A 12,210-nucleotide genomic window follows, 5' to 3' on the forward strand; every position below is an offset into this window, starting at 1 on the left:
AACGAAGCAAAATGGTCATAATGTAAGCTATGTGTCCGTTTTCGCTGTAGAAAGTTGTGTGCTTGTGATGCGTGGAATGAGGTCAAAATATGTCCGTGTTGTTTGCTGATGGATAAGAATAATTTTGTCATTTTGCTCCCCTTTCCCCACACGCATAATAATCACCCATCTATTGCATGCAACCAAAAAAAAACAGAAACAAAAAATGTCATGATATGATTTTTATACTTCTAATCTTTCGACCGTAAGCTACAAACAATATACGTAGTGGCGATAGGTACGGGCTTCCAGGAGCATGGTGACACAGTAATTCAGAATGTTAACAAATGGGTGCGGACGTTGGCTGCATGGGAGAACACAGATAAGCCTTTCCAAAAACAACCAACCGAAAAAAACAAGACTGAGACAACAATCACACATTATTGTTCACGTTGGTGTTGTTGGTGGAGGTGCAAATAAATTTTGCATATCATCATGTGTGTTTGTTGGGGTGGCGTTGGTCGAACGGTGGTCTCTCCCCCGCATGGACAGGGAGGGATGTGCCATACAGTAGCGGGTTTTATGTGACCCAGAAGTAAAGAAAGCACAACACACAAGACGGTACACACAAACCTCTCTCCTTGCATACCCACCCATATCATGCTCTATCTGCGTGGGATGGTTTGCCGAGTGCGAGAGATAGAGAGAGAGAAATAGAAAGAGAACAAAATAGTTGAGTTTCGGGGTTGATTGGGCTGGTGTTTTTTTGGTTCCTGTTATACGCCGCATCATCGGGTGTGCTGAAATAAACTCGATCGAACCGCTTTGAGCTGGAGGTTGGAACTCTTTTTTTTAAAACCATTTCCACAATCCATTGAGATTGTAATTTAAATTGTATTATGTCTTTTGACCGGTTGGGACAATTGGTATCCTTTTTTCCCCCTGCTATGAGCTAAATTAAATATCAGCATCGCATGGTTTACAGCGAGCGCTTCGAAGAAATGGCTTGGGAACCTTTTTTTTGCAGATAGAAATGATTAGGCTTTTTGTTTGCTGCCATTCCCAAAACTTGTTTCATTATCATACTAGTTAATTGCTTTAAAACTAATTGAACGTTTTACCTTTTCTGTGTCATATTTGTGCCTCGAATTTACTGTGACTGTGATTAAGTGAGCACTAGAGATAGGAAGTTTAGACAAAAAGTAAAGTAAGTAGTTTATTTTCCTTAAGTAGCTTTCTCTCTCTCTCTCTCTCTCTCTCTCTCTCTCTCTCTCGTTGGCCTGCTCATATGTCGTCGTGATATGGCCCGGTGAACAATTATTCTCCAGGGTGTTCGGTCCATGGCTGCAGACTCCCATTCATGCAGACACCCGATCTCTGGCAGGTCTCGCCCCACCTGATCGCTGTGCTCCCCTGCGCCTTATGACAAACTGTGGACTAGTATTGAGCTCTTTGGATCGCCCCCATGACTCCGATCTGACTACGACTATTGTTAGTCCTATTCCGACTCTAGCAAAATCTGTACCACTATTTCTGCGTAGAGTTGGAGTCGCCCGGAGTCGTCTGGAGTCGTCCAGAGTCGTCTGAAGTTGGCCAGAGTTGTCCGGAGTCGTCTGGAGTTGGCCGGAGTCATTCTGAGTCGTCTAGAGTCAATCGGAGTCAACCGGAAACGGAGTTGGCCAGATTCACCAGGAGCCGCCCGGTGCAATGTGCTTGTGATCAGGCATTTCATTTCGTTGTCTTTCTGTTTCTTTCACAATGCGCGTGCACTTTGTATACAGGCCTTTGCGTCGAAGGCCGACTCTGGACAACTCCAACCGTTTAAGGACGACTCTGGACGACTCCGGACAATTCTAACCGATTCCGAACGACTCCGGATAATGCTGGAATTTCATTTGTTTCGTCTTCCGCTCGATCCGGAAGACCGCTGCTGACCTGGATGTGTCGATCGGGACTGCTCAAACTATCATTACGAGGGACCTAGGATGCAAGCCGTACAAAAAACGTAAAGGTTCACGGAGTAACGGAGGCTACAGCCAAAAAAAAGGCTGGTCAGAGCCCAACCGTTACTTTCGCGGCACGCGTGTTCACTGATGAGACACTCTCTTCGTCTTGTAACAGTCACACAAGGTTCAATATGATCGGTTGTGGTCACCGACGTTGGCTAGCATTCTAATAAACATCCCAAAATTCCAAAACGCCGATTCAGTGATGGTTTGGGGAGGTGTATTCAAACGAGGGAAGCTCCCACTGGTATTCATGGAGAAAAACGTGAAAATCTCAGCTGCGTACTACAAGATCGAGGTTCTGGAGAAGGTTGCGGCCCCAGCACAGCCCAGGAGCTGACATGTTGGACATCTTATAGTCATACATGTTGTAGCAGGTGCGTGCCATTCTTTTGAGAAGCGTCTTAAGCTCGTAATTTTAAAAAACAAAGGGAGTGTGCTCCCCACCAATATGCCCTAAACATTCTCAATAAACATGGCTTCCATAGGAATTGACATGAATGCATAAGATGTATATCGTGTTTACTTATCTTTTAAACACATTTCAAAAATGTATTCGAACTTATTCAACATGGTGTAAAGCACTCCATTCAACATCTTTACAACGGGACCAGTTCAACAACCTCACCGCACTACGATCAATAACAATAATTTGAAAAAAACAATGTTAAGCAAATAATTAATAGATTGTTTTGTTTGGTATTTGGTCTGAAACACTGGTTGTTCAATCACACTGCAGGATGCAATGGATTTAATTGAACAAAGCATAATAAAAATGTATTAATGAGGCAGCAAAAAAAAATGCTATTGGATTTTATACATTCAAGCCAATTGATTGTAATGGTAGGGTGAAAAACAAAAAAAAACACGCTGCCAACAACAGCGATTACGAGGTAAAATGAAATCGATTGACAAAAATTTAATTTTACGCACAACTAAGTTGACGAAAATTTACGACCCTCTTCTCTCTCTATCTCTCTCTTTCTGCTGCTCTCCGAATGACCTGGCCGTTTGCCGTTTTCCGCGAATCCATTACGGACGTAAATATTGAATTTAATTGCTTGCGCTCCGTCACGGTCGGCAACTGAAGGGGTAACAAAGTATGGCAGCAGGCGTTGATGCAAGTGCCACGCGTTTCCAGCTGATTACAGGGTACGGAGTGTGGCGCGCGCGCTCGCGTGTGTGTGTATTAATGCACGCCGCAATTGTTGTGTTCTTTTGTTTTGCTTTGTTTAAATAGCTTATATCAAACAACTCCCCCCTCCCCCCCCCCCCCCTGCCACAGTAGGTGGGTGTGTGTTATCAGTTTAATATTCACACTTTTTTGCTGCTGCTGTTCGTGTTTTGTTTGTAGTGTTCTTGTGTAGTTGTCATTCGGTTAGCTGCTACCATAGCGACCGAAGCAGGGTGACAGGCTTTCGGAATAATAGTTTTTAATACGCATCGTTGTTTATAGTTTTTAACACGTTAATACGCAGCACGTTCATGGGGCTGGTTTTCAGCGTATTTGATGGTGCAGTATTGTGGGAAAAAAAAACAAAAATAACCTTCCTTCCCCTGGTGTTCTCGGAAATGCATTTTACTCTGTCCCTTACCGAGGCGATGATTTATGGAACCGTTTTCAGCATCATTGAATCTGGCTGCCCACCTGCTAGCGGGTAGCCTGGTTGTAGGCCAGCTGGCCAAAAAAAAGTGTTTTTTTGCACTATTTTTTATACTCTACAATAGCTCACGAAGCGGTTAAATCCCGGTGGATGTTGACAGTGGAAAAATGAAAAAAAAAAAATAGAAAATGCCTAGTTCAATCTAGCAGTGGCTTCAGTTTAGGAGTATATTCTGCCTCCTCTAGAGTACAAGCATAAACCTCCAAAAAAACGTATGAGAACGCGTCCTTGTGACGTTCGGAGCTAAAACAAAAGCGAATCCATTAATTTGAATGATCCACCCGTCGTCGTCGGTTTGCAACTCTTTTAGGTGTGAGAAGGCTTAATATCAAAAATTCGGTAACGATATAACTCGCGTGTTCCGCCATGCCCCCACAATGACAGGTGAAATCGCTTAACCGCTCGTAATTTTACCAAAATCCGTTGTGTCCCACTTTTCACCCAATGCACCTAGTGCTGCGGTGCTGAATGCATGTGTGACTAGAAATTGGACGGTTTTTTTTCAAACCGGTCCTACAAAAAAGAGAGAGCGAGGGAGAGAGAGAGAGAGAGGGTCCTACTACATACCAAACCAGCCGGGGAAGTAAGTTGATAACGGGCCCGGGTTAGTCTGTGTTCAATTTTAGGCTACGTCAATCAAAAACTAATCAAAAAACCACCAAAAAGCGCCAAACGGACCTGGCGGGGCTCGGTTAGAAACCTGTTTTTGAACCCCATCGCTCCCACCAAAAAACACTCCACCGGAGCACAATCGGAAGCCATTATTTATGCTTCCTGCAAGTAGTCGTAGTCACCGAAAGCCCCGATGGCATCATTGTTTTCCGGCCCGTTCGGTCTTGTTTTTTGTTTCATGCACATTAGTGTTGGGTTGTATGACTCTACTAACCGAGCGAACCGGGAGTCGGGTCAGCGGCTAGGTCGGAATCGAGTTCGACCCAGCGTATGTGAAGCTGACCCATAGGTGCATATGAGTTCGGTAGGTTCATACGAGTTTGGTAGGTGCTTACGAGTTCAATGGGTTCAGTGGGCTCGAACAAGTTCTACTTAACTACTACTTAACTACATATGAACCTACTGAACCGTTTGAACTCCTATGCACCTACCAAACCTACCAAACTCGTACGAACCTATTAAACTCGTTGCACCCATGGGTGGGAATCGCATATGATTTGCTGTACCTACTGGAACCAACATTACGACTCGGAGCGCTTTGGATGGCTTCGACCCTGTAGGTTCGTGTCGACTCACCCATCACTAAGACATGTGTATGCATGATTCGCTTTCCTGGTGCACTTTTTGATCGCTCGCTAGATACACTAACACACACACACACAATAGGACGGCTAACATTGTTTAAAAGGTTGGCGGAGTTTGCACGCGCCAAGCCAGGTGCAAAACCGTATTTAAGTATGCAAAGTGCGCCCCAGCAGCGTTAGTGTGTTCCGGCGCGAGTTTTCTGAGCGTCGTACAGTGTGCAACCGTGTTTCACGCAGCAACACACACACCATGTGGCACTCGGGGTGGTCAACAGTGGTACGGGTGTTGCTTGTCCTGGCCTCCGCTACCCGTCAAGTGCAGGGGCAGTGTTCGTTCACGCTCGATATGAAGTTTGGCTCGGTGTATCAGCTTGTCTCGCCCCGGTATCCTTCCCGGTATGGGCCGAACCTGCAGTGTACGTACGTCATACGCGCACCGTTTGGTTACCGCATCTCGCTGGAGTGTCCCACGTTTCAAATACCGTCCGTAAGTGTGTGTGTGTGTGTGTTTGTATTTCTCGTGGATGCATAATCCTGTAAAACACTGTTGCCTCTCTGCTCGCTGGGCAAGGGAGGGTGGTTTGAGTTAGTTATTAGTTACCAAACACCTTATTGTAACCTTTGTTTTTCTCTCTTTCTCTCTCTCTCTCTCGCTCCCACAGAGCACGGACTGTCAGCTAGATTCGTTCCGTGTGTCCCGCACTGGGTCGCTGAGCTTGGCCGATGCTTACTCCTACTGCGGGGCGGGCCGCTTACAGGAAAAATCGGACACCAATCAGATGACGATCCGGCTAACGTCGGCACCAACCAGTATGGGCGGGCTGTTCTCGTGCAATCTCAGCATCCCGCAGCAAAGCTGTGAGTGCGGTAAAAAGAAATTGGTAAGAACGCTCTTTAGAACTGCTTTTTGTATGCCGGCTTGCGAAATATCTTCGTGAAAAATTAAAGAAAATTTGGGTATTACATTTAGGGTGAAAGGTGGTTTGGCCTGTTGTGCTTTTTTAAGCATTCAGTATTTTGGGAACTTTTGCCTCAAAATACCGAAATGCTCGAGGATTGGTAACGCTTAGTTATATTGTTATTTGCATAATGACTGGCAGGGAACTATATTCATGATTTCCCTTCCCTTGTTACCAACACTTTAATATCTTTCGTCCTCACTCCGTCTTCATCTCTCTATCACCATTACATTCTGTCGCTCTTCCCATACTATTATTATTATGCCTAATGTATGCCTTCTTTATCTTCCGATGTTGTTACTCATTAATTTCATTTATTTTGAGTCTTTTTTCGACACCTTACACAATTCTAATGCTTTTTGTTTCAAAATATACAATTTCTACATTTTTTTCGAAGTGATGTCAAGTACACATGTTATAGTTTTAAAATACGCTCAAACAGATAAATCTTGTTTTTTTTAGCTGCCACCCATTTTACATGCATGTTTTTACATACCAAGAAAGTCTTTCTGATAAAACGAAGTAACTAATTTTAACAGTTCAAATCAAAGTTCATAACAAAGATGAAAATTTTCGAAATATATACTAACAACCAGTAATTAGTAACTGAGTACTTAGCCCATTAGTAATTTGCTACCTAAATCCAGTCTATAGTTCTATACAAAGCAACTACGTTTTACAGATAATATTCATACGTTTATAAAGTTAAAATAATTGAAAAAACCATTAATATTTGTATAATTTTTGCATTTGTTGTGTAACAACTTAATTACATTGTTTAGAGCGACAAAATTATTTGACATTCCAATCATATTCAATTCTGTTTGAGTTTATTATTACTTTACTTGACTTGACATGCTTTTTCAGGAACTAGAAAAAGGAATATTCGATTTTCTCACTGAGTTGCGATTAAAGTTACTCACTCTATCCGCACAATAGAAATTTACTCTTTTGGGAACATACTTCCTGAATCAGAAGAAGATCTCCTCTTCTTGTTGAGTTGAACTCCCTCGGGACTCACCGATTCACTCCTACTCAGTGTGCACATCACAAAACGGAGCAATATCTCCACAATAGATAGAAAAGAGCATTTGAAACATGATTTTGTCTTTTGTTTCTTCCATTACAAGACGAGAATGGGCTATTTTTGATAAGGAAAGATTATTTGGTATATTTTCCATTCCAAATTTCACCATTTGAAGTGAATTTATATTTACTTAGTGTTCTAGCTTTTGTGTTTCTGGTTCATTCAACTCACTCCTTCCACCTTTTTGTTCTAATAGAACCGTATCGTGAACGGGGTGGAAACGGCAGTGAACGAGTTCCCTATGATGGCGGCATTGATAGACGTCAAAACGAAAACTGTCATTTGCGGGGCCACTATCGGTAAGCTTGCCAGCTACAATTACAACACACACACACACACACGATCGCTGTCGCTCGCTTGCTCGCGGTAGTATTATTACATCCGATGTTCGATGCGCTTCCTCCACACAGTTACCAACAGTTACGCGCTGACGGCGGCCCACTGTCTGCTGCAGCGCACCGTCAACGATACGGTGCTGCTGGTGGGTGATCACAATATCAAAACCGGAACCGATACCTCCTTCTCGCAGGTGTACATCGTCGCCCAGTTTATGAGCCATCCCGGGTTCACGGTCAGGCCGGTGGCGAATGACATTGCGCTGGTACGCACCGGGCGACCGATTCAGTACAATCCGGGCGTCGGTCCGGCCTGTCTGCCCTGGAGCTACACGACGCAATCGTTCGAGGGTCGCACGGTGGAAGCGACCGGGTGGGGCGATCTAGATTTCGGTGGACCGCGGGCCACCGCCCTGAACAAGGTGCAGCTGGCCGTTATTGGCAATCAGGAGTGCTCCCAGCGGCTCAGCGCGAGCGTGCCGTATCAGCAGCTCTGCACCTACACCGCCAACCGGGACACGTGTCAGGTATGGGTTAATCTCGCACGCGTTTCTTGACGGGTGTTTCGCTTGAAGGATCTCACTTCAGTGGCTTCTCATTCTTTTGGTGGACTTTTTTTGTTGTCTGCTGTCTCTAGGGTGATTCCGGAGGACCACTGTTTTTCACGAACCTCGCAAACGGGCTGCTATACGATGTGGGCATTGTTAGCTTCGGCATTGCGTGCGCTACCGCAAATCCGAGCGTTAATACGCGAGTGACTGAGTATCTGGACTGGATTATGGTCAACACTCCTGGATCGTTCTACTGCTATCAGCCATAGGGGGTGGGGGGCGTCTTGGATTGCTTAATTCTACAACAACAAAAACAACAATGTTGACTGTGTATCATTTATCAAGGTGCGATAAATAAACTGGCAGGGAGTTATATAGTTTATTAGGTGAAATAATAAGTTCGTTGCGCTTTTTTGTTAAACTCTGATGAAATGTACGGATTTCTAATCGAAAAAATTCACGGCTTTTTGAGAACTATCGACTTTGCATGGATGGTAGACAATCATTTATGCTCCATAGGCCAGAACGGACAGTAATCCGAACAAGCAATGTCAAGACTTTAGGCAGACTATAGAATTATATCTGTTGCATCCTTTCTTACAGGCGATGTAAAAGCATCAGGTGCTGAGAGGTGAGTAAATGGCGTCTCTAGGCTTCAGTTAATATCCCACCGACCTAACCTTTTACCTTTTGGATCATTTTCTTTGCTTCTAATTGATGAGAGATGTTTTGCCGAGACAGTCCATGTGTCTTTGTGCGTTCTTGGTGTGTTTGTGCATCGTCTCTAGTTATAGAACACAAGATTTTGTGCGTTTTTTTTTATTCTAAATCAAAATTAACACTTTCAAACCATGCCAACCATATAGCAAAAGTGGGGCAAAATGGTCATCTGCATTATTGACAATAATAGACGTATATAATGACTTATAAACATTACCATATCACATCACAAAACAATATTTCATGCTTACTATAAACATTTTATAATCTAAGATTTGTAAATAGATGAATAAATATGAAAATAAAATTATTGCTCAAAACGACGTTATTTTGACCGTCTCGAAATTAAACTTTCGTTAGAATTTAAAAAGCAATTGAAGAAAAACAGGATGTTTATCCAGGCACATGACATTGATCTATGATTTGCGTGAAAAAAAGTAAACATTTAAATTGAATATAAAGTTTTTAAAATTAAGCTTTGGCAAAATGATCGACAACAATATAATTGTTTTCGATATATTTGTACTCTATCGATAAGAAAAATTACTGACATTACGTGCCTTATCAATCCAGCAATTTAATAAACTATTTACCAAAACACTTTAATACAAAACTTAAAACTCTACCCTTATAATTCTACCTAGGTGCAAGAGCTTAAATCAAAGCCAAAGAGCTCCAAACCAAAGTTCAATGTTGCGGTCCATTTTGCTCCTTTGTTTTGATGTGTTTTGGCATTTTGTGTATGACCATTTTGCCCCATAGCGAAACCATTTTTTACCTCGCAACTTTCATTTTATACACTTATGTTTGTTGTTAATACGTCTACTACTATTTTTGTTACATGAAATATAATTTGAAGCAACGATTGCTGTGAAATGGTTTACCCAATGAGATATAGAGCAAAAACCTGAACCAGTGCCTTTTTGCCCCGCTTTCCCCTACAGCATCAGATAGGGCACGGTTACCATAATCTTTGATGAAAGTAAAATGAACATCGTACACGTTTTATTGATATGAAGTCATTAGGAGCGGAACTCTGGACTAAAACATATTATTTGTGATAAATAAAACATAAAATACCGTGAAACTTGAAGAAACACAACAGAGAAGAGTGTAGCTAAATGAGAATCTGGAAAAGAAAGGCTGTAAAGATGATGCAAACTTGTAGTAAAATATTGGTGACATTCACCATGGAAACGACACGAACGTATTGATACTCCTAATGTAAAACAAACTCATCTCTTTACACTCTTCAAAATGGAATGCTTTTTGCTGTTTTGTAGGGGGCTGGGCTGGGCTGCACGCGGGAGAAATGACAAATTGTTTAGTGCTAATTTTATGTAAAATAAATTCAACTTCCTGCTTGAGCATTCCGTACCAAAGGTTGGCCCGAAGAACAGTTGTTAGCAACAAAACACTCTCCTAGCGACCAGCGGAACGCCCAGGACGACACCATCGTCATCACATCAGCATGATTGTAGCCATGTGCAGCAACGAGCGCGTTTGGTTTTGCGCCGTTGCGCGAATCGCAATTGGAAAAATCTACCACAACCTCCTCCCAAACCACCCACCCAGGAATAAATATTAAAACCAACTGTTACCGACAGTTGGTTTCTGGGGCCAAACTGGAGGCACAGAGCGCACCGCATAGTAGTGAGATTTATGCGCAACGCCGTCCTCTTGCGCGGGAAGCTGTTTTTTGGGGCCTCCTGCAAATCTCAGACCCTCAGTCGCCCGGGATTGACTTTTATCCAATCTGCACACCGGTTTTTCGGGAAACTTTTCACATCAAATAGACGACACATCTCCGGGATGCATTTCCGGGGGCCCCCGTGGGGGTGCAGGGGACAGATGCACATGTTGTGCGTTAAAGTGAAGGGCTGCTTGGTGTGTAGTCGCTTGGACTGGCCTGGGTAAGGTCTGTTTTCGTCCGTTCTGTCATAGTCCTCCGGCGCTGGGCGGAAGGACGAGTAGGAGTCAGGGTTTGTGTTCCTTGTTACGAGATTGGGCCGGTTTGACGGTTGCGCGAACGTGTTTTTACAACGTTTGGACCGGGTCGCGCCTTTACCCGCGGTGTGTGTGTGCTTTTTCTGAATCTACCACACCAAAACATGCCCATGTTTGTATGTGTGTGTAATGAACAACAATGCACGAAAAGCTTGAAGGAGCTGGCTAGGGAAAAACGGCCTCAAACCCTTGAGTTTGGGTGCACACGCCTGCGTTACAGTGAGTGCAATCGTTCAGAGAGCAGCATGGAATGATGCCACCGGAGAGATGAAAAACAACAACAGAGCAAAAACGTGCGATGGAAGAAGCGTTTCCCCGGGAACGGATGGTGCAAGGAATTAGCGTGGAAATGATAGTACATCACGCTGCGGTGTGGCAAGTGACAGGGGTGGCATGCCAGCCTGCTGATGTTGCTACTGCTGCTGCTGCTGCTGCTGCCAGTAACGAATAGGTGCAGTCGCTTCGTTGGAGAACGCACAGGAGGCCATGCAGTTGGGTTTTTATTTATGATTCGAAGCAGCGCCCAACACAGGCTTTGCACGTGTTTTTCCTTTACCTTCTTTTTCGCACCATCCTCATCGCTGGTGTGCGCTGAAAGCCCGCCCAGCCCACGTGCTGTGCGTGCGCGAAGAAAAACCCGCTCGAAACGAACGGGCTTAAATTTATTGCAGATTGTTGCAACGGTGGTTTTTCGTTCCAACCAACCGAATTTGATGCATTTCAATGTGTGTGTGTGTGTGATTGCTTGTGTGAGGTGTTTCAAGGGGTTTTTGCTTGTCGTGGGAGGCCATTGGGCCACGCCGTTCCGGTGATTTCCGGTGGTTCCGTGTGTGAGCAAACAACACGGTTTTATATCATTTCATCGTTTACGGGATTTCTATTCGGTGCGTTTTGGTGCGCCCTTTTATTTGGCCGGGATGGGACTGCGGGGACTCGGAGAAAGAGGTGGATTTTTGTGTGATAAGAATATTTTGACAGAAGGTTAACACAAAAATCGCTCAGTTTTACACAAGCGAACGAGCGCTGGCCCGCCCCTGGCCCGTCGTGAAGGGCATACAAAAGAAATTCCTTACTGTTTTACGTTGAGGCTGGTGTTTTTTTTTCTTCTTCATTTCACCAAACTCACTATGGTGCGCAAAACGCAACGCCAAAGGCACGTGAGCTTCTGCTAACCCTCCCTTTGCTGAGCACCCAAGAATCTCTTCTCTTGTTCTTTACACAATTTTTAAGGGTTGAGATTTGCTGCCTTCTCGATGGTGAATGTTGAATTTATCGTTTTCATTAGTCGACGGGTCGGATCGAAGGGCTGCGTTCAAACAGGGTAACGCTGCCCTTGTTCTCTTTCTCGACACTAAAAAGTTAAACCATGCACGACGCGTTTTGGAAAGGAATGTGAATGTGATTTTTGCAGGGGGGTTTTGTTTTTTAGTTGGAAGCGATTACAGTCAAATGCATCGTTGAGGTGAGATGGAGGGAATAAAAAAAATGGGAGCAACGATGCCAACGAAGGATTGTTGTTTGGTGAGCGTGAGCTCGGGCATGATGGACGATGGAGCGATAGATGAATAATGCATCGCCCGTTTTCGGTATTGAATAATGGATGGAAAGATTTATTTTCTCGAAACGGAAACTAACCGTGAAGATGG

General features: G+C 43.9%; 1 protein-coding gene across 1 annotated transcript; it reads left to right on the top strand.

Annotated features, from left to right (window-relative positions):
• Positions 1–5,071: 5,071 nt before the first annotated feature.
• On the top strand, positions 5,072–8,229 carry LOC120903509 (venom serine protease-like). Its single transcript, XM_040312987.1, has 5 exons — positions 5,072–5,392; positions 5,568–5,786; positions 7,148–7,250; positions 7,362–7,813; positions 7,924–8,229. The coding sequence occupies exons 1-5, from the start codon at positions 5,156–5,158 to the stop codon at positions 8,104–8,106; spliced, it is 1,194 nt and encodes a 397-aa protein (XP_040168921.1). The 5' UTR covers positions 5,072–5,155; the 3' UTR covers positions 8,107–8,229.
• Positions 8,230–12,210: the final 3,981 nt, after the last annotated feature.

The sequence above is a fragment of the Anopheles arabiensis genome, chromosome 3, assembly GCF_016920715.1.
Source record: "Anopheles arabiensis isolate DONGOLA chromosome 3, AaraD3, whole genome shotgun sequence".
NCBI lineage: Eukaryota > Metazoa > Arthropoda > Insecta > Diptera > Culicidae > Anopheles > Anopheles arabiensis.